The sequence below is a fragment of the Lampetra fluviatilis genome, chromosome 50 (genome assembly GCF_964198595.1).
Source record: "Lampetra fluviatilis chromosome 50, kcLamFluv1.1, whole genome shotgun sequence".
NCBI lineage: Eukaryota > Metazoa > Chordata > Hyperoartia > Petromyzontiformes > Petromyzontidae > Lampetra > Lampetra fluviatilis.
The window spans coordinates 7,027,115-7,048,756 of NC_136324.1; the positions used below are offsets into that span (position 1 = coordinate 7,027,115).

Here is a 21,642-nt window from a genome sequence, read left to right on the forward strand (position 1 = left end):
ACTGCGCAGTTGCATATACAGGACACGACTTCCCTGAAGTCAAACACCTTCAGCGAGCGCGATGCCGATCACACAACGCGGTTCGAATTCGACCCTCCATCGATGGCTGCGCCATCGCCGCACACGAATCGAATAAAAATCAAGGGACAAGTCCTTACTTACTAACAACTCCTATCATTTTTCATTGCTGGAGGGGTTCCCTCCCCCTACCTGAAAATCCTGCCTCCGCCATTGTGTGCATGGAGGTCGTGGGTTCGATCTCGATCCTGCCCCTGTGTATTTGGAGTTTGCATGTTCTCCCCGTGGTCGCGTGGATTTTTGTCCGGTTTTCCCCTTCACATTTAGAAACGTGCATTTAGAGTATTTGTCTGCTATAAATCTACACACGATAAGCCACTTCGTTGAGCTATAATTTGTGACCAGGTCGCTTCTGAAAAAGAACTGCAGCTCAGTGGGCCTTACCTGATAAAAATTAACCCGTAAAAAAAAGTTTTTCACTATAAATCCTTTATATGCGTGGCGGCTAGTCCTCTCGTCCTCTGGCTTGAGATGGCTGCCACCTATGGGTCAGATGATTGTCTGCCAGCATTAAGCAATTGGTAATTAAATATTTTTAAAAAATTCCCTAAACAGTGTAAAATTGTGGAAATAAATTTTCACGAAAATTAATTGTCACGCACAACGAGTCTGTGTGGAAAATGTCAGCTCGATTGGATCACGGGAAGTGGGTTAAAAAACGACCGAAAGATTTGCACGGTCGTAAGCAAGCAAGCACGCAAGCACGCAAGCAAGCAAGCAAGCGAACTTAATATAAAGGATTTTTAAAAAAAGTTTTAGTTCATCTCTTCCTCTGCATTCACAATAGGAAGCTTGAGTTTGACTTTAGGGAATTAAGAGTGAACTAAGCAATAATCTTAGACGCAATGCACATTTACAAGTATTTTTTGTTTTAATTACAATCCACACAGAACAAATTCGTGTTTGAGGCACGTGATGAACATGTGTCTGTGAGGCGGTTGGTGCTGTAACTACTTGAACCATGCTGACACTGATCACTTGCATCGCGGCCGGGCCACCCATTGGTTCGAGACGAGTGCGTGGCAGCCAATTAGGTGTGACTGAGCTGTGATTGGCCTAACTTGCACGTGCGGAGGAGCGAATGACCCCGTTCCTCCAGCAGGCCATTTAATGACTATTGGCTAATTTTTGCATCATTTTATGATTAAAAAGCCCATTGTCTGGAACCCATGCGCAGAGTTCTGAATTGGAGTAAGGGGCCGTCCATAAATAACGTCACGCGATTTTGGACGATTTTTGACCCCCCCCCTCGTCACACGGCGTCACAAAAAGTCCGACCCCCCCCTCAAATATGACGTCACAAAGCTCTGCCCCCCCCCAAAATAAAACATGCTTCAAATAGCTTTAAACCATTGTCATTGTAGTGCGTATTTAATGTGGCGCTGCACTCTGATGTTGTAGGAGAAAACATTTGTTAAAAAGTATATTTAATTAAGTAGAACGTGTTGTCTATATTTATTAAAAGTTGCGCATTTTGATGTGACGTTCCATTTCTCAACCCCCCCTCCCCTCGTCACACATCGTCACAAATGTCTGACCCCCCCCCCCCCCCAGGTGCGTGACGTCATTTATGGACGGCCCCTAATTAGGTGTTGAGGCAAGCAGGTGGATGTCATGGCTGAGTGTGGAGCTGCTCTACCATTGCCTCGGGATGGCGAACAGCTCTTATCTACAAAAAAAGGAGAGCTCAGAACACTGACAAAGCAGAGGAGTTGGAGACACTTTTACTGTTAGGAACCTCCTGGTTACACCAGCCCACAGGGGATTATTGTGTCCGTCCATCGTGCATCCAAAAATGGGAGGGGTGGGGCTGGGTGGAGAGGGGAGGATGGGGAGGGGCTGGATGGGGAGGGGTGTGGGTGGGGTGGGGAATGTGGGGTGGGACTGGGTGAGGAGGGGCTGGGTGGGAGGGGTGGGGCTGGGTGGGGAGGGGAGGGGCTGGTCACCCCGTGGTGCCCTTATAAAACTCAACGTTTAACCTCCTCACGCCGGCTTGTGCCCGCCCTCACAGTCGGCCATATTTGCGGAATACACCACGCCGCCGTTGACCCTGGCCATTGACCGAGCAACCCAACGTTCCTACCAGCTCCCTCCGCAGGAATGTGTTAACTACCCACGGTGGAGACTAGTTCCAGCAGCAGTCACAACAGCAGCAGCAGTGACAGCCGTTTTAACTTAAGGTGAGCAGAGTCAACTTAACACTGTGAACTGCCCAGGTTTACGCTGTAAACTCCCCACACTCCACCGTGTCACACGTGCAATATTCCGTAACATCAGGGTCCTTGAAAGCAGAGGTCGCAAACGGGTTTTGATTCCTTACCCGTACCCGTACCCGGCCGCACCAGGGTCGCAAACGGGTACCCGTACTCGGCCGGGTAGCCGGGTATCGGGTAGGGTACGGGTATCGGGTACCCGGTTGCGACCTCTGTTTGAAAGGTGAGAGAGGGACTCCCACAGTGTGAATTACAGTGGCCGTCTGGGCCACAGTCTTCCTACGGTCAAGAACAAGAGCGGGGCAGTGCAAAGGTAAAGGAGCAGAAGGCTAACCCCCTCTAGCGCTGCGTTCTGGCAAGGAGGAAGCCGGTGCAGGAGTGCGCTGCCCAAACTTGCAACGCACACAAACCTCCACTTCGCTGTGGATTGGCGTGGCGCGTGAACTATTTCTTCGTTCGTATGGCTCCTGGTGTATATGGCAGAACAACAACTACAGTTTCGCATTTTTCAGGTGAGTCAAGCCAGGTAACCGAGCAACGGGAGCGTATCATCGCTACGATGCACTGGATTACTGTTGGATGTTGAACTTCTCTCGCACCGTACGTAGCTCAACCGTGCTAGTCGGAGGTGGGGGAGGACAACGCACGAAACGCACAAAGCAGTTCTGAAGAAGCGAGTTATCAACTTTGGATTTAAAAGTGCAAAGCTCTCCCAGGTGGACGTTGTGAGCTGCTGGCGAGTTGCTGGTGGTGACTGGCGGAGCGAGAAGTGGTCGAGGCGGCGTGCTTGGAGCCATCTGGTGGATTGTGGCGGTGGTGGCTCGTGTGGAAAGTCGTGGGCTTGAAGGGGCTCCCACACTGACCTCCAGAACATCTCACCTTAGGGGTGGCGTGAAATCGCCAAATGTGTTCCAAACAGCCTCGGTGGCTAGCGATGGCCGAGGCAAAATCGTTTCAACGCGCAAGTTGGGTCGTGTGTAAATGTTGAACTTCTTTCGCGCCCTACGGAGCTAACCTTGCAAATCGCATCGTGTTTCCGGCAATGGCTTGCGCGAGTCTGTGCTTGGGTGTCATACTTTTCCTCTCGCTGTGTAAAAAAATATATAAAATAAACCCCACGCTTCCCATTGTAAACCCTATCTACAAAATAAAGACGAACCACCCTTAACGAGTGTCGTCACAAGTGAACGCAGGAGGTCCGTGGGTTCGATCTCGGAGCCCGGCGATGCCCGTTTCATGTTTGGAGTTCGCGTGTTCTCTCTCCCCGCGGTGGTCTGGGTTCCTCCAGTTTTCCCCCCGACATTTGAGAAACTTTGATTTCGATTTTGGCTTCTGTTAATTACCACAAAATATCTGTGAAAATGTGCTTCATAGCACCATCGGATTTTTCCAGGATAAGTAAAGATTCTGATTCTGACCACATGATGATATAATTCACTTTGATGAGCCACCATGTGAGGCCAGGTTGCCTCTGAAATATAGCAAATAGCTCCGTGGGCTTTTACTGGTATTTTTTCTCATCACACTCCGTGGCCTTGCTGGCCAAAATCACGGACCTTAAAACGTGATGCCACCTTGCTGCGTTAGCGGCCGATCGGACTAAAACTAAGGTTGCAATAGTCGTCTCTTCCACGCTCGCTTCTCGCCGTGGCAACGCCGATTTCGACCAGCATCCGAGTCGGGGGGGGGGGGGGGACGAGTTCGTCACCTCGCTGGGACGTCATTTTGTAACGTACCGCTGCTGGCAGAAACGGCCTCTGCAAGGGGCGGGGGGGAGGAGGCTCTTGAGAGCTGTACAGGAAAGATATTTGGTCTACTCTTTCACAGGGCCGTCCATGGGGGGGGGGGGGTTGCGAGGCGAATCCCACTGTGCTCCCCCGGCCCCGATCCCTTCCAACTAAACCGGTATTACATCTGACACACACTGTGACGTCGAAACGCGGCGCCCCTTAAACTGCAGGGCCCGGGGCGGTCGCCCCAATTCGCCGTACCCTCGGAACGGCTGCTCTTACACGCGGGCCAGACATCTTGGAAGTGGGATTCACCTACCAATGTACCACCGCCCGCTCGCCCACCAACACGCGCCACCTACCGAACGACTGCAGCGTTCCCCAATTGCACCGCTGGGTGGACAGGTGGCGTGGGAATTTTAGAAACTTGTCACCATTGTTTCAAGCGCAGCGTCGGAAAGATTGAACCGGCGACCCTGGATCACAATGTCCAGTGTGTCGACCGTTATTACACCACAGCATTCCCCATTTATAATCAAATGTTAAATTTACAGCTCACTAACTTGATTGTGAAGTTGAAAATGTGCCATTTATTAAGTTTAGTGTACAATTTAACCAAACAAAATTAGACTAAACTTGGTGACACACATCATAGCGACTTGAGGCTGTGTTGCGTGGTCCTGCATTTAACATTTAAGTTTATCTTTGGAACCATTAACGCCAACAAGGGATACTCACGTTCAAGCGTTGGCTTCAGTGACTGGCGAGGAATATTAAGCCGCTTATCCTAAAGTGCCAGTGCTATCAAACGCTCGCTATCCGAGTCCATGTCCTCTTTGCATCCTTTTAAAAGGAAATCCGAAATGGGTGCACATTTAAATATCGCTAAGCATGAACGCCAAATGGCCGAAAATGAAATTGGCGATTAAGGTTTTTCATCTGAAAACTCTGGCTTAAACCGCTGCTTGCAACTGAAGTTGCGTTCGTTACCATGGCAGCTGCAATTCAGTCGAAGGGGAACAAACGGAGTCAGAATTCCATTGTGCCCAATAGCATCAGCAAGACCCGAGTTCATGAACGGGACCAACACTTGGCGTTTGACTGCCAGCTGTTTTCTCCATTCACAATACCGCACGCCAACTCGGCGCACCAATGGGACGCTGCTGCGAACATTCCCACCTGACAAGAGTGAACACACCAGCCACGGCACATACAGACCCCCGGCAAAGGAACGTGGAAGTTCCTTCACCGGCTCAAATGAGCACCACCCAACACTTCATTCGTAGCGAGGCGCTAACTTTGGAGAGTTGTGAAGCTTACGCTTTATTCGAGCCCGAGACATTGTGCTTTCAATTACATTGTTAGCTTTAACATGCGTCATGTGCACAGTGTTATAACGTCAGAATGTTCCGGTGTGCATACTCGGTGTAGCGCTATTATCATCATCTTGCCTCCAACTTAACACAAATATAAAAAAAACCTGGCCACCTTTGTCCTACTGCCTTCTCAAAAAATACAGCTAACACTTTGGGCAAACGGCCTTTTCTTTTGAACAGATGGGAAGGCCAGGACATTGTGACTATAGTTTGGGATTATCGGCTTTGTTCAAAATAGTGCAGTATTTTGAAGGCACTGCCAAGCAGATCAATCACAAACTATAGAAAGCAGTCTCCCCCTGCCTTCAGACTTGGCCTCGAACCAACGCTATGCATCTAAAACGCTTGCACCCTCCATTGCTCCGACCTGGACACTGCTCGTGTCCGACACCAAGCATCGCGGTGGCTTTCCATGTGCGTTGCCAACGACACATCGAGCCGTCTCATTTCGTCACCAATGTATATTACGTTGAACTTCTTTCGCACCGTACGTAGCCAACCGTGCGAATCGAAATTTCACCGTGACATCCCCGCACTGCTGTTTCTCAAGAGTACCTCCTCCGGACATGCCAGTCTGGGATTACTCGAGCGCGAAATCAACCAGATGTTCTGGCTTAACCTCACAAGGCGGTTGAGTTTCAACAATGGATCCGAATCAAATCCTGACCGTACATGGGTTCTGCCTGGTGGGAGCATCCGAATAACAAATAAAGACAACTTAAAACTCGTCAATTCTGATGGGCTTCAGTTTGAGAAGGGGGAATTGTATGTATGCTGAACTTCTTTCACACCGTACGTAGCCAACCGTGCTAACCGGGAGGTGTGGGGAAGGACAAACAAGAAAAACAAGGTTTGTTCTCATCGATGGAAACATGCCAAGGCAACCTCTTACACAAGCGGTATAGGGGCCAGAGCGGTTCCCCCAGGGAGCTGTATGGAATATCTAGGCAAAGATGAAAAAACCCAAACCTGGGGTTTTATACATTTGTCCAAACTGGAGCGATGAGGCACCAGCAATAGATTGACACGATTATGAAAACTATCCTTGTTTATTAGGGCAGATGTTGAGCATGAAACCTTCACACACGGATTCAGCACAGCCTCAGAAGGAGAAGGCTAACAACAGGCAGGTGAAATTTAACAAGCACACAAATATTCGCTGCCGCTTCTAACGCAAGAGCTATTTTTTTTTTTCCAGGCTGGGGTTGCGTGTCGAGTATTTCTTTCTCACGGGCGTTTGCCGCACACTGCTTGTGGGCCATCTTCAACAGGTGGATGTGAAGATGGCCCCGCAAGCAGAGCTTGGTGGCGCAAGCCTGAGAGAATTAAGTGGCTCAACACGCAGTCCAAACCAGAAATCTAAACTTGGTGAGGGTTGAGGGGGGGTGGTTGTGTGGGCTCCACAAAGAAATGTTTAGAAGCAGGATCTCGCTGCATTCACGACCTCCCTGTGACTCCCGAGTGCTTCGAAGCTCAGCTGAACTTTGCTTTTGAAAAATCCATCTCGGGGTGTTGATCCATGAATCTGCAATTAAAAAACAAAAAACGTACGCATGTTGAACTTTATTTCGCACACCGTACTTAAGCCGACCGCACTAATAGGAGGTGCGGACACAATTGCACAGACATTTTATATGGGACAAACATTTATACGCGTGCTGTGTCGTCATGTGTTTTTATTCAATATATATTCACATTCGCGTCAAGTTTTTCTATGCCATCACCAATTATTGATGATTTGTGGCATTCGACTAGTGTCATGCCACAATGGAGCATTCTTCTGTAACTTCTCAAAAGGGGCCTCCTTATGTTGGTGGACGATCGTTGAAGATGATACCACAGAACAATTTCTGAGTTCTGTCCTCCCAACACCAAAGTACGTGGTTGCCGCATGCCAAGCATGTGCGATATTATGTTCATTTTTAACCCTCAGACCTCACGAGGACATGAGTTGAACGATGTGATTGGTAGTTTGTGACGTCATTGGTGATTGGGCTTTAACTATCAACTTTGCAAGGTGGCCAGTATATTGAATTCCAGCAAGGAGGTTGCCAATCTAATACGTTGTTGTATTAGATTGGCTCATGAGTGGGTCTTCTATGGGCATTGCGGCATTGTCCCATACACAAGTGACTCAAAGAATTGGCCAATGCAGGGAACTCCCGAGATTCAGTCATGCTTTCCTGGACAAAAATATGAATACTCTTAGGATTTTTCGGTAAAGTCACGAAGGTAAAAAAAATAGAAATAATAATAGAAATAAAATAAAAAAAATCACGACGTCATCTGGTGGGACCGTCACAGCTAAAGTTACTGTATCAAGTAAGAGCTTGTCTCTTGGAATTTTTGCCTCACTTGATACAGTAAATTTATCTGTGATGGTCCCACCTGATGACGGAGACTTGTGTTGCATCCAAAACGTCGTGATTTTTTATTTTAATTTTATTTCTATTATTTTTATTACTTATTTTTATTTTTTACCTACGTGACTTTACCGAAAAAACGTAAGAGTATGAATCCTTGCAGTCACGAAAGCTTCAAATCTAGAACAAAAATATGAAATTATAAAAAAAACTCTGTGGTTTAACTACAGATAACTTCCCAGAATCAAACCCAGGCTCTGAGAGGGACTGGTCAGAGCTGACGGACATGTGACTCCCACGAGTGAGAAACTGCGCCCCCGTCACTCACTTCTTTAAGATGTCTTGTTTCTTCTGATCTTCAGAAGTGGGGAGGCCCATGGCCTTTTGACGCTGGTCGTACATCATTTTCTCCACCATGCTGCGCGTTTCTCCATCCAAATCGGAGAGCTGCACACAAACAATACGGATTTCTAAGCATAGGGAGCTTGTACAAATGTCTCAGCAACTACAGCCAAATCGGAGAGCTGCACACAAACAATACGGATTTCTAAGCATAGGGAGCTTGTACAAATGTCTCAGCAACTACAGCGCCTTACGCCATATTTCATCCCAGGGGAAACCCGTCCTTGTGCGACACAATGCTAACAACACGGCACCATACTTGCATTAGTCCGCCAGTAAGGGACGCTGTAACCACGTGGCTTTTCCCAATGAAACAACTTGCAAGTCATGAATCAAATTCGGATCGTGTCGCCAGCACACAGCGGCCCACTCTTTTTCGAACGACGTCACGGGATATTTAACTTCGACCGTGAAGCAGATGGCGTGTTATCTTTAATTCACCGGCAGTATTTACCAGGGCGGCGCCGACCCAGAACGACGGAACCTCTGCAACAAGCGGTGTACCCAGAGATTACTGCTTGGCCATGTCCCCAGCCCCAAAGAAATATTCCATGTCATCCCTCCTAAGTTCCGTTGTTACAGCTTACTCTTCTTGACAAAGCGCAGTTGAGCTCCTGCCATTGTTTTAATTCGGGCACCAGGTAGCAAAGGGGCAACGCAGCCACGAGTAGAAATCAATGTGTCACCAGCATTGTAACACTAGATGATACGCACGGTTTTGATACACAACAGTGCACGTGCACATGATCAATACCGCACCTTTGAGTTCTCAGGGTTAACTTTACGCGTGTTGATTTCGGGGTCCGAGACAACTAAGCGGCTCCACCATTCCATTTTGTTGATCTGCAACAACGCAGGGGGGGAAGAGAGGATTAACACGACAAGAAAACATTGCGCGACATAAGCAAAGAGACAGCACCCCCCCCCGCACCGTACGGAGGTGCAAACAGAGCTGCATATAAAATGTCAGAGCAAGTGCTGCTGCAGAGTACCCAGGAAGAATTGGAAGGTAGGAGAGATGGCTGTAGCCAACACCACGTGCCCCACAGCCAGTGATATTCACGCTGCATGTTGTACATCGGCAAACACGCCATGTACGAGGGATATTCCACATTTTTAGATGAACATGAAAAATGGGGATCGGCAATCTGCGTCTCATGCATTCACACGGCTCTTGAAATATTGAGTTTTACCAAAGTAACAAAAAAAAATGGCTGCTCTTATTATTTTGGTTGCCGACCCCGCCTTGCCTCGCTAAAGAGTTTCAGATGTTATTTGTGTTTCGGATTCATCTGAAATGACGTCTCCTATTTTGTCACTTCCATGCTTTCCCCCGTCAATAGTGGTGTCACGTGGTATTGGGCGACGTGACGTTTGTAATCACGAAGACACGTTCAAGAATCCATGTAAGTGATCCAACGATGCAAACATCCTAAACTGCCCTTAAATTCTAAATTTTTCATTTGAATTTCATACCCAATCGCCACCAAATGCCGCTGATATTCAAGGTCAAGGACTGAACCGGGGTGGGAAAAATAAATATTTTATTTTACCACCAGGCAAGGCCCACTAAGCTATATAAGCTGTTTTTCAGAAGCGACCTCGCCATAAATGATAGTTAAACAAAGTAGTTTTGAAGCTTTCGTGACTGCAGGAATAACTCTTTGGTTCTTTCGGTAAAGTCACGTATTATTTATTTTTCTTTCAACGTGACTTACCGAAATAACCTAAGAGTTAAACAAAGTAGCTTAACACGTGTATATTTATAGCAGCAAAATACTCCATAAACGCACGTTTCTAAACGTAGAGGGAAAAACCGGAGGACCCGGAGAAAAATCCACGCAACCATGGGGAGAGAACACGCAAACTCCAAATATACATCAGGCGCCAGGGTCCAGATGGAACCCACGACCTCCTGCATACCAGGCAAGGGAGTTAACATCTCGCCGCCGTAGCGCAGAGATCGCAAACGGGTTTTGATTCCTTACCCGTACCCGGCCGCACCAGGGTCGCAAACGGCTACCTGTACCCGGCCGGGTACGGGTAGCCGGGTATCGGGTAGGGTACGGGTATCGGGTACCCGGTTGCGACCTCTTCCGTAGCGCCCCGTGGAAGCGATCGCCGTGCAGCTCGCGATTCTCACGGCCCGGGTGGGGTGGGGGGGGGGCAACACGCACCTTCTCCAGGTGCACGGTGACGGTGCTGCCGTCCTCCAGGAGCCAGCTACTCTCCTCCACTTTCACGTCGGCCTGCAGCTCGCCGTCCACGATGGGCGGCTGCCCCTTGAGCCCCACGCGCAGATGGCGCCGTGCGATCTCCACCACCACGTCACGACCTTTCGCCCGGAAGTTCGCCTTCAGTGGCAAAATAATCTGCAACGGAGCAACCGATTTTAGTTATGTAATGCCATCCCGTTTAACTGAACGGGAGATTTTTACAGCCAATTAGCCCGTTTCACGTGCCGCCACCACCGCACGTACATCGACTTCCGACAAAGTCTGCGTCCAGCGGTAGTTGGGCAGGTCGGCGCCGTTGCCAACGTTGGGCTTCAGCTTGCCCTTGTCCTTCTCATCCTCTTCCTCATCCTCCTTATCGGGAGCTGGCTCCACCTGCAAAAGACAAAGATGTCCCCACGTATGGCCTTTAACAAACTGTTGGGGCAAGTGGACTTTAGCGAGCATCTAATTAATGCCGACACGGACACACGACGGAGTGCGTGGCTAACATTGTTCCCGGCAGCCGGCTTCCCCAATGCTGATGTTTACACACCGCATTAGACTCATAAAATGTTGAAATATTCCCCGCTGTTATTGGTCGTGAGCGGAAATCGAACTCTGGTGACGGGGTTGCAAGCGCAGTGCGCTTACAACTACGCCACTGCTCTCCACCCCCGCCTGCGTACACATGCCAGAAACACGTTTCATTTTTCATCACTTTTAACTCGGCCTATTATCTTCCTTCCAGGGTTGTCCTATGGATATAATCGCCCCCCGCCATAGGTGTACAGACTAATATTTGTTATCCGTTGCACACGGTGTGTGTGTATATATTTACGAGTAAACCATTGGTACATTTACACGTGTCATCCATACTTCGATCGATGTCGCTAAAAAGCCTATTTGTCAAAAGCGACATGCGACCTCAACACGGCACCGCCGAGCGACGTGTAAACAAACACCCTTTGTTATCGCCACCTTTGCTGGAGCCTCTTCTTTGTCGCTGGGTTTTTCCGCACTCTCCTCGCCATTCTTTTGCTGCTCCTTTTTCTGCGACGCGCGCACATACACGGGGGGAAATGTCAGGGCGCGTGAATCTCCTTTCCTCCGGAAAACCTGGATTTTAAATCCGGGGTTCCAAAAAAACTAATGTGGAGAAATATAAATCTATTGGTGGGGGGGGGGGGGGGGGGGAATTTACCAGCCATGGTCAAAATATAAACATTTGAGGAAAAGGCTGAAATTAATTTAGTATTAGGAATAGCAAATGGCTGCCTCAAAACCATACATTACAACACCAAGTGCCATTTTGACCCATAATCTGAAATATATTGGTGGGGGAAGAAGATTTTGATTTTTTATTTATAACTTTTTTCTGTGTTTAATTTGTCATTCCCCACACTTCCGATTAGCCCGGTTGGCTACGGACTGCGTGAAAGGAGTTCAACATGCATACAAAACTGGTGTCCCCCCTGTTCTTAATTTCCACAGTCTCCCTGTGATCGTGGTGGTGGCTGGGATGACAAAGCTCCTGCTCGAGTGTTTCCGGCCTCATGAGAAGGCGGCGCTGGCCGAAGAGCGTTAAGGGCAGCAGATAAATTCGGTCATGATTGAGACATGCGGAGAGAGGGAAACGGTCATAAGCTGACATTTTGGATGGTATCATTCTCCACAGACACCTGAAGTGCCATTTTCGCGAAGTGTATCAATACAATGTATGAAGCATCAAGACTGTGCGCTTTATTGGCGAGGTAGGCAAATCCTTTTGCACCACGGCGGATCCAGCTTCTGAATGTGTGTTTTTAAGTCCATTCATACAGAGTGAAGCCTTCAGTTCCCTTTCCAGCGCAGCTTGTGAACCCTTCTGCTGTGGCATCGTCAATGCAAGAGCCGATAAATCAATAAATCTTTATTTTATGTGCCAATATCACCCTCAACAAAGTAGGCATCAGTGCACATTACGCACGTATGTTGGACTTCTTTCGCACTGTACATAACCAACCGTGTTAATCGGAGGTATTATTGCAGTAATGCTCCGTTTTATGTCAGCGATGCGTTCCCGAAAGTGCGATGATGAATATCGACACGACGCGAATCAAAGCGATGTACAGACCAAACTCAAATTGTAATAGTTGAAGATACTAAAACACGGTTTAATATCGCAGTGTTTATTTCAAAGCGGAAGCTTCAAAACTCATTAAAAAACAGGTTAAAGCAACTGCCCCATGCGAGAAATATTCCAATTGTTTAAAGATCTCCAGGAGGAAACACAATGGATACAAATGCAACAAACGTGTGAGTATAAAGGAAATAAACCACGTTTATTGACTTGATACCAATAATTATATTCTTGAAGAAATTCATTTGATATAATAATACAACATCTATAGTTACATAATTTCAAAAGGGATTCAAAGCGATATCTGCAAGGGGAATTCTCATGAACTAAACGATTTCTTGAATGCTACTTAACTCGAGGGCACCTTAGGCTCAATGCTGTAATAATGAGAGCTTTTCTGAGCATTCAGCACCAGTGTCATCGAATTGTTAAGTATCTATTAACCCTTCAAGGCCCTGGCAATTTGCTAGATGTGTTTACATATCGCAATCGGTTATTTATTCCAGAGTTGTGCTATTTGTGGCTCTTAATGCCAAGGTTTCTCAGGGTTTCCACATTGCAAAGGTTATTAATTAAATGCCATTCCCATGCTCCCTTCTTTGGGTGCCACTCCATCACCAGTTTTGACCACCAGCCATCATCCCTTCTTAAGACGACGAGTCCACTTGTCTTCACAATCCGTCTAACTTGTGCATTTTCTCTAATCCATGTGCGTTCCGTTTTCCATCTCTCCGTGTAATGCCAGGCATTCACATTTCCATACTTCTTTGTGCATTTATCAGTTTTTGGTAAAAAAAAAAAGAAGTGTCAATGCTAACTTTAATTTTGATCTATATGCTGTAGCAAATCATCTTCCGAAAATATGACTTTTCATCATCGGGTTCTGCTTCCCGAAAGCACTCTCACCTGTGCATGTTCAACTTCTTTCGCACTGTACGTAGGCAACTATGCCAAACCGAGGTGCTGCTATTACCTGCCTCATAGTGTCATCATTTTGATCGGTGTTAACATTCAAACTGGTCCGAGGTATGCATATCGTGTTGCGCTTTTCATTTGTGTTCTTCCGACAGATTTACACCTGTCAAAAGAACTGGTTTATTGTACGTGACTATTGCTTTGGCTCATTTACCATGGGTACTAGAATTTGCGGTGTTCTATTGCCATTGAATATTTATACGAGTAAGAAACTCAAGAGCTTGAAATATTTTGTCCATTTATATTCATGCCTTTTGTTTCTGTCAATCCAGTTTCAGAAAACATCCTCCAATGTCGGTGTGAATTATTTTGGCGAAACATGCCACCTTTCCCGATTGCCTTTGTAATACGCATTTTGTCCTTTTTTCATGCATCTAAAATTAGCTGTCCAATTTTTATGCTTTTTTAACTTTTAAACATTGTCATGGTTTGATCATGGCATGGCAAACAGCCAATGAAAAACCAGCCATACCGTAAGGCCCCCGCACTAGTTTGGGGCGTGCCAGTGAAAAAAGGGCTATGAAGGTACGTGTTGCTGGTGAAAAGATTCCAGAACTATGGCAGCGTTTCGGGGATAATGAGCATAGAAATACATGTTCCCAAGCAAGCAGCCTACATGGCTGTCTTTTAGTATGATGCTTAAATCTTATATATGCCGATGAGAAAGGGCAAAAACGATAACAGGATATAATACATAGCATCCAGTCATCTCAAAATAACTTCCTTTTAATTTCTACCATGGCAATTTAAATTAGTTCAAATGGGACTCGGCACTCTGCCCCTTTCCAACAGCACAACAACCATCATTCACGGTCGATTTATTAAATCGTGGAGAGACTGGACCCCCGTCACAGAAACACCGAGTTTCCACTACTCTGGAAAAAGAACAATGACTGCTCCTGATTTCCCAGCACTCAGCACATAACGTTGGGCACGAGGCAGGCCAATGACCAACTGTGACCTAACCTAATGTTAATGAAAGTAAAAAAATTAACCCGTAAAAACAAAGTTTTTCACTCTAAATCCTTTATATGCGTGGCGGCTAGAGTCCTCTCGTCCTCTGGCTTGAGATGGCTGCCACCTATGGGTCAGATGATTGTCTGCCAGCATTAAGCAATTGGTAATTAAATATTTTACAAAAAATTCCCTAAACAGTGTAAAATTTTGGAAAAAAAATTTCACTAAAATTAATTGTCACGCACAAGGAGTCTGTGTGGAACATGTCAGCTCGATTGGATCACGGGAAGTGGGTTAAAAAACGACCGAAAGATTTGCACGGTCGTAAGCAAGAAAGCAAGCACGCAATCAAGCAAGCAAGCGAACTTAATATAAAGGATTTAAAAATATATTCGCCTGTGGAGGACGCGGGGATCGATCCCGCGACCTTTGGCATGGGAAGCGAGGGCGCTACCAACTGCGCTACTCCGCCACGGCCTGTGGAGGGGTTACGCTCTGGGCTCTTACACTCTGACGTTCAGCCAAAGCCATGAATGCGTTATATTTGAATATATGTAAAATAAAATGTTTTTGCCTAAAAAGTGTAAAATTTTGGGAATTTTTTTTCACGAACAATAATTGTCTGGCACAACGAGTCTGTGTGGAAAATGTCAGCTCGATTAGATCACGGGAAGTGGGTTAAAAAACGACCGAAAGATGTGCACGGTCCTAAGCAAGCAAGCAAGCACACAAGCAAGCAAGCAAGCACGCGAACTTAATATAAAGGATTTAAAAAAACACCACGATGCCAGGACCTCCTGGAGGATTTCCCAACTGCCATCTGTCCTTGTCAACAGCAGCGCAACAAACAGGCTCTCAACTATAAGTATAGAGCGCGTTGAAAGACAGCCAAATGCAACACATTCAACACTGCTCTCCGAGACGGAGAACACCTTTTTTTTAAAATCAATAATATAATTGGGTGAAAGGTTAGCTAAGTGTTGGGCTGTCACGTCATACAAATGCCACCAGGAATCGGCTGATAACAGATTAGGAGTCGAGGTTCAAAGCAATAAAGAAATAAAATTTAATCAATAAGTTTGCTGTGGAGAAGAATTCAGAGCCACAGTTTGAAAGGTTTTTTTTTAAGGTCATGTAATTACAGTAAAACAAAGACATAAACAGCCTGTGAAAATATATTTATCATTTTTACAAATCAGATGGTTTGTTTTTAATGATAAAAGAAACACATGATCAGCTCATGTGACTTTCTCCAGTCCCATCTTAGAGATCCTCTGGGCAGGTGAAGTTGTGTTGGCTGGGTCATGCAGTCCTCCCATACCAAATCCACTTTTAGTTGACGGGATAGAGGGGGCTAAACGGGAGTGGCATGGGCGAAAGAGATGAGCTGATGTGATACAGGAGGATGTTGAGCTTGGAGGACTTGCCGATGACTGGTAATGCCGTGTCAAGACCAGCCTCTCTGAAGGAGGCTCGTGAAGGATGCTATTGCAAGGCTGGAGACATTCGCCCTCCAGCAACAATAGGATGGCGGAGAAACACTCACAACAATGAGCATCGGGCGACTAAAGCGCAGCAAGGTGGCAGTCAGGAGCACTGGTGGCACATCTGCCAGTCATTTCGATTGACCTCCAACACCTGGGTCTGTGCCATAAGCTACTGCCGGTTAGCCTTCGACACTTCACGGGGCCTCAAAGTACACTTGTCGTGGCACAAATGCTGTTGTAGCATCACCGTCCACTTTGTGGGGAACGGTGGTTGTGTGTTCACGTGCATCCGACCTGGCTCTCACCTGGTCAATCTCACGCTGGATTCTCTGTGCCTCCTCGTCCGTCACCTCCTGTATGCGGGGCTCCTTAGCCTGGGCATCGTCCTGCTGCTCCTGCTGCTGCCGCCGCCGCGTGCGCTCCTCTGTGTCGCGGCGCTGCCGTTCCTCGCGTTCCCGCGCGCGTTCACGCTCCCCGGCCAGCGCCGCCTTCTCATGACGCCGGAAACACTCGAGCAGGAGCTGTGACACCCCATCCACCACCACGATCACGGGGAGGACAGTGGATATTAAAAACAGGGCAGACACCAGATTTGCATGTGTGTTGAACTTCTTTCGCACCGTACGTAACCAACCATACTAATCGGAGGTGTGGGGCAGGACAACAAACTAAACACAAAAAGCAGCTCTTAAGAAATTACTTTTCAATCTAGATTTAAGAATGCATAACTCCAGTGGATTCCTCAAATTGGAAGAGCGTTCCAATGGGCCGCAGAAGCACATCTGAAAGCACGCGATGCGGTGACCATCTTTGTTCGATGGCTAGCCAAAAGCCACTGCGAGGATGACCGGAGTTTGCGTGATTGTTCACGCTCCTTGACGAGATCAGCAAAGTATTGTGGTTCATTTGTGGCGAGCACTTTGTGTGTAATGAGTGCGACCGTATCATGTAATATTGCGTATGGTAACATGTTCAGGAGATAAATGCCAGATTTTACACTGAACAAAGCCAATTCAGCTTGTCCTCAAAATGTTATGAATCTCTCGTGTTGAGCTCCACTGCAACTCCAATGTTGAGGCCACTAGAGTTGAACATGCTCCATTAATCTATTGAACAGGAGGTAAATGGCTGTATGAGCCATTCAAAAATACGAAAGACGCAGCATCACAGCAATGCCCAGCTATTCCTGACGCAATCATCTAGATCAACACACCCCAACAATGCAAAATGACAGTTGTTTCTCTGCAACACCAGTCACACGAAGAAGATTCAATCAAACTCTTTAATTGACTCAACTCCACCACACATTTTCTTACAATTAATCTCTTGTAATTGTGTTGAGTCACCAATTTATCTTTTGTGAACTCAATTCGATAAATCCAGGGCCGAGTGGGAACATTTAATCACACCCGCAACGTCACCACAAACCCATCATTAAAAACAGCCCGGCACAGCTTTGAAGTGAAATCGTAAAATAATTATCGCAGGAAAAGTGAAGTAATTAAGCGAGCCGTCTTAGTCACCACATAATTTATTCAGTGATATGATGTGCAGCCTGTGAGAGTAAGGGACTGCAGTGGTGGCGTCAGTGCTGTAAGCCACACGTGACGTGTGCATCTGTTCCTTTATTATCAGTCGCTCAGCACAGGTGCCAAAAGCCCCGTGACACTCAGCGACCAGCAACAAACAGCACTACTTAGGGTGTAATAGATTACAATAGGAAATACATTTCATCAGATTATTTCTCTCGTCGCTCTTCTGAATATAGCTCGCTCCTGTAGCGATCAACATTACTACATTAACACGTTGGCTTTCGCGACCAATATCATATAAAATAAAGGCTTTTTAGGATAGACCGTGTAAATATAAATGTGTCATCAAACCCGCCACCACCCGACACAGCCAATACGTAAGATGCGTCGCGTAAATGGAACATGCCAATTCGTTACGAGTGTACATTTACCATGTTGTGGATTTGCTCTCCAACACACGGTGTGCTGTGCTAGTGTAGTGGATACAAATTGGAGGGAGACTTCTCTCTGGAGGCAACACGTTGATTTAACAATAAACAATACAGAACAGGAAGGGGTTACGGCCCCTTCCACCTGCTACCCCAGGGAGGTACGTCCTCCTCACTGGCATGCCCTATACACTGGGGGCTAGCCACTATAGAGTCCTCTGGCTATTGGGGCCTAGGGAGGCTACACTGACCCGACCCAGGCAAGGTCCAGCTCCGGCTCCTAGGTCTTCAGGGTAGCTCTTCAATCTTCAAGTGGACGACAACTGCCGGTCCCGTTCAGGGGTCCGGCTTTTATACCCAGTCCCGGCTCACCCCGCCCCTAGCCACTCCTCTCTTCTGGAACCTTCTAGAGGAGCTTGGAGTGTAACGTCATCCCCCAGCCCCCTCTTGGGGGTCTGCACCTCTGGTCACGATCCTCCCTGGGGGTTACCTTGGCCCAACTCAGCTGAATCGGCCTCTTCCGCCCCCTGTTGACACCGGGCTGTGACTACAGACTACGAGTAGCGGCGATCACACACAGCGCTCAACAATGCCACCAAGTAACGAATTGTTATGTTCTGTTTACGTGAAAAACCTCACTAATTGGCTGTCGGGTGGTGGCGGTTTTAACGACACATTTATATTTACACGATCTAACCCAAAATGAAACCTATATTATGAATGTAACACACAGGCTGCTCGTACATTTGTCATGCTGCCCCCCAAAGGAGAAAAACGCGTGGACGACACTGGATAATTGTTACTTTGCCTCACCTTCTCAGCAGCCGGTTTCTCTCCGCCGACAAAGAAGTCAGTTTTTCGTCTCAAAAAACTAAAAATGGTGTCCAACATCTGCAACAACAGTAGAACAGAGAAGGCATTGACAAAACACACGCTCATTATATACTGATTACTACTACAACTTAACTTTTTTTAACTTACCAGGTAAGGCCCATTGACCTACGGGGCTGTCACAAATGATAGCTCAACGAAGTGGCGTTATCACGTGGACATTTATCGCAGCCAAATACTCTAAACGCGTGTTTCTAAACGTGGAGGGAAAGAAGCGGAGAACACTGAAAAAAATCCACGCGACCACGGGGAGAGAGAGACACGCAAACTCCAAATACACAGCAGCAGGCGTCGAGGTCGAACCCACGACCTCCTGTATACCAGGCGAGGGAGTTAACATCTCCTAGCCACTGCGATGATGAGAGAGAGCGAGAGACATGCAGACTCCAAATATACAGCAGCAGGCGTCAGGAGTCGGGGTCGAACCCACGGAGTATACCAGGCGAGGGAGTTAACATCTCCTAGCCACCAAACGTGATCACAGATGAACGCAGCGGTCCCAGAAATTGGACGTGTGCAAACCATTGTCAGTAAAGCCTTCAATGGGTAACACTTATCTTCGGGGTAGACAGGATACCCCGTTTACCGATTCACTTTAATTAATGTGATTTTCCCAACGTCTCTCTCCCGCTCCCCGTCATCATCCTTTGCATTATCTGCGCCCCACAGCTCACAACCAGCGAACAGTTTTATTGTTACTGATGTAAATGTTTTTACTGGTAGGAACCTCCTGATTACACCAGCCCACAGAGGATTATTGTGTCCGTCCGTCGTGCATCCAAAAATGGGAGGGGTGGGGCTGGGTTGAGAGGGGAGGGTGGGGAGGGACGGGGTGGGGAGGGGCGGGGTGGGGAGGGGCTGGGTGGGGAGGGTGGGGAGGGGCTGAGTGGGGGGTGGGGCTGGGTGGGGGTGGGAGGGGTGGGGCTGGGAGGGGTGGGGCTGGGAGGGGTGGGGCTGGGAGGGGTTGGGCTGGGAGGGGTTGGGCTGGGAGGGGCTGGTCACCCCCTGGTGCCCTTATAAAACTCAACGTTTGACCTACTCACGCCGGCTTGTGCCCGCCCTCACAGTCGGGCATATTTGCGGAATACACCACGCCGCCGTTGACCCTGACCATTGACCGAGCAACCCAACGTTCCTACCAGCTCCCTCCGCAGGAATGTGTTTTAAGTTAATAATGTAATCTATAATAATACAGGGGGGGTTTGTTTGGCGAGCTGCAACTCCTGTTGAGGCCACTAGAGTGGGGCAATGCTCCCATCAATATAACTGTGAATATTTAATTTTTGATTTAAAGCTTTCGTGACTGCAGGGATTCATATTCTTGGTTCTTTCAGTAAAGTCACGTAGAAGGGAAATAATACAATGTTTTATATTTTTATTATTTCCCTTCTACGTGACTTTACCGAAAGAACCAATAATTTGAATATTTAGTCAAGTCATTGTTATACTGTATGGTATAATTCGATGTTGTATATATCACCATTACTGTTACAAAGTCAATACGTTAATATCGATAACAGACTTGAGAGCAAGCATATGAAATCCCCACTACGGATCGCAAACGTAGCCACGGAATAATCGAGAAGTTGCCGATTTTTTGTGGTCGAACGTCCCAGGATGCGTCGCGCCGTGTAATACAGAAGCACGGACGCATGACTCGTCGCCTGGGATCGTAAACACGGCGGCTTAACAACACAAGTGGAACAAAAAAAGGTGAAACCGACGAGGTGTAGGGCGGTGAAAATGCATTCTCGACGGAGGGCATCTACACTGGGAAATTCACTCCGCGGCTCCAGGACGCGTGGCCGCCGCCTCCTCTCACTCGACAACCTCCTCATCTCTCGTCTATCCTCCTCGTCGTCTCCCCACCACCTCCTCCACCTCCTCCTCCTCCTCACCTGCTGCACGCCGCCATCGTGCTGCTGCGCCATGGCCAGGAGGATGCCATCGAAGCGAATATCGTCGCTCGCCGCCATGACGACCACGCGCTTCCTTCACCCCGGATGCACAAAGAAAGCCCCGCCCCCTCCTCCTCTTCCAGAAGAGGCCACGCCCCTCTTCCTCTTACAGAAGAGGCCCCCCTCTTCCTCTTCCAGAAGTAAACCCACCCCTCTTCTTCTTCTAGAAGACGCCCCGCCCCTCTTCCTCTTCCAGAAGAGAACCCAACCATCTTCCTCTTCCAGAAGAAGCCCCGCCCTCTCTTCCTCTTCCAGAAGAGAACCCGTCCCTCTTCCTCTTCCAGAAGACGGCGTGGCGTTCGGGCGCTTTCAGGGGCCGTCGAAAAATGACGTCACGCACCTAGCGGGGGGGGGGGTCAGACATTTGTGACAATGTGTGACGATGGGAGGGTGGGGTTTGAGGAATGTGACGTCACATCATAAAGCGTAACTTTAAATAAATATAGAATTTTTATTTAAAGCTTTCGTGACTGCAGGGATTCATATTCTTGGTTCTTTCGGTAAAGTCACGTAGAAGGGAAATAATACAAATATTTTTTTTTATATTTATTTTATTTTATTATTTCCCTTCTACGTGACTTTACCGAAAGAACCCACACTAATTGTTTTAACAACACTCCTACAACATCAGAGTGCAGCGCCACATTAAATACGCACTACAATGACAAGAGTTTAAAGCGATTTGAAGCATGTTTTATTTTCGAAATGGAAATGTGGTTTTGGGGGGGGGGGCAGAGCTTTGTGACGTCATATTTGAGGGGGGGTCTGACTTTTTGTGACGCCATGCGACGAGGGGGCGGGTCAAAAAACGTCCAAATCACGTGACGTCATTTATAGACGGCCCCTAACCCGCCTTCCTGTCTTCCGGTAGATAGCACGGTGTTCAGGTGCTCTGTTATATTCAAATTTTCCAGAAG

At 47.5% G+C, this 21,642-nt stretch overlaps 1 protein-coding gene across 1 annotated transcript; it reads right to left on the bottom strand.

The window, feature by feature from the left end:
- Nucleotides 1–5,325: 5,325 nt before the first annotated feature.
- Nucleotides 5,326–20,791, bottom strand: NUDC (nuclear distribution C, dynein complex regulator). Its single transcript, XM_078878318.1, has 9 exons — nucleotides 20,666–20,791; nucleotides 18,690–18,767; nucleotides 16,222–16,437; nucleotides 11,357–11,428; nucleotides 10,643–10,771; nucleotides 10,340–10,534; nucleotides 8,922–9,005; nucleotides 8,089–8,207; nucleotides 5,326–6,922 (listed from the first exon to the last, which is right to left on the bottom strand). The coding sequence occupies exons 1-9, from the start codon at nucleotides 20,741–20,743 to the stop codon at nucleotides 6,871–6,873; spliced, it is 1,023 nt and encodes a 340-aa protein (XP_078734444.1). The 5' UTR covers nucleotides 20,744–20,791; the 3' UTR covers nucleotides 5,326–6,870.
- Nucleotides 20,792–21,642: the final 851 nt, after the last annotated feature.

Excerpts from the sequence above, each read along its gene's own strand:
- NUDC (XM_078878318.1), bottom strand. The coding sequence starts at position 20,743 with ATGGCGGCGAGCGACGATATTCGCTTCGATGGCATCCTCCTGGCCATG. Across the intron at positions 10,772-11,356 it reads AAGAAGAGGCTCCAGCAAAG|GTGGAGCCAGCTCCCGATAA; the intron begins GTGGCGATAACA and ends TGTCTTTTGCAG. Across the intron at positions 6,923-8,088 it reads AAACAAGACATCTTAAAGAA|ATTCATGGATCAACACCCCG; the intron begins GTGAGTGACGGG and ends TTTTAATTGCAG.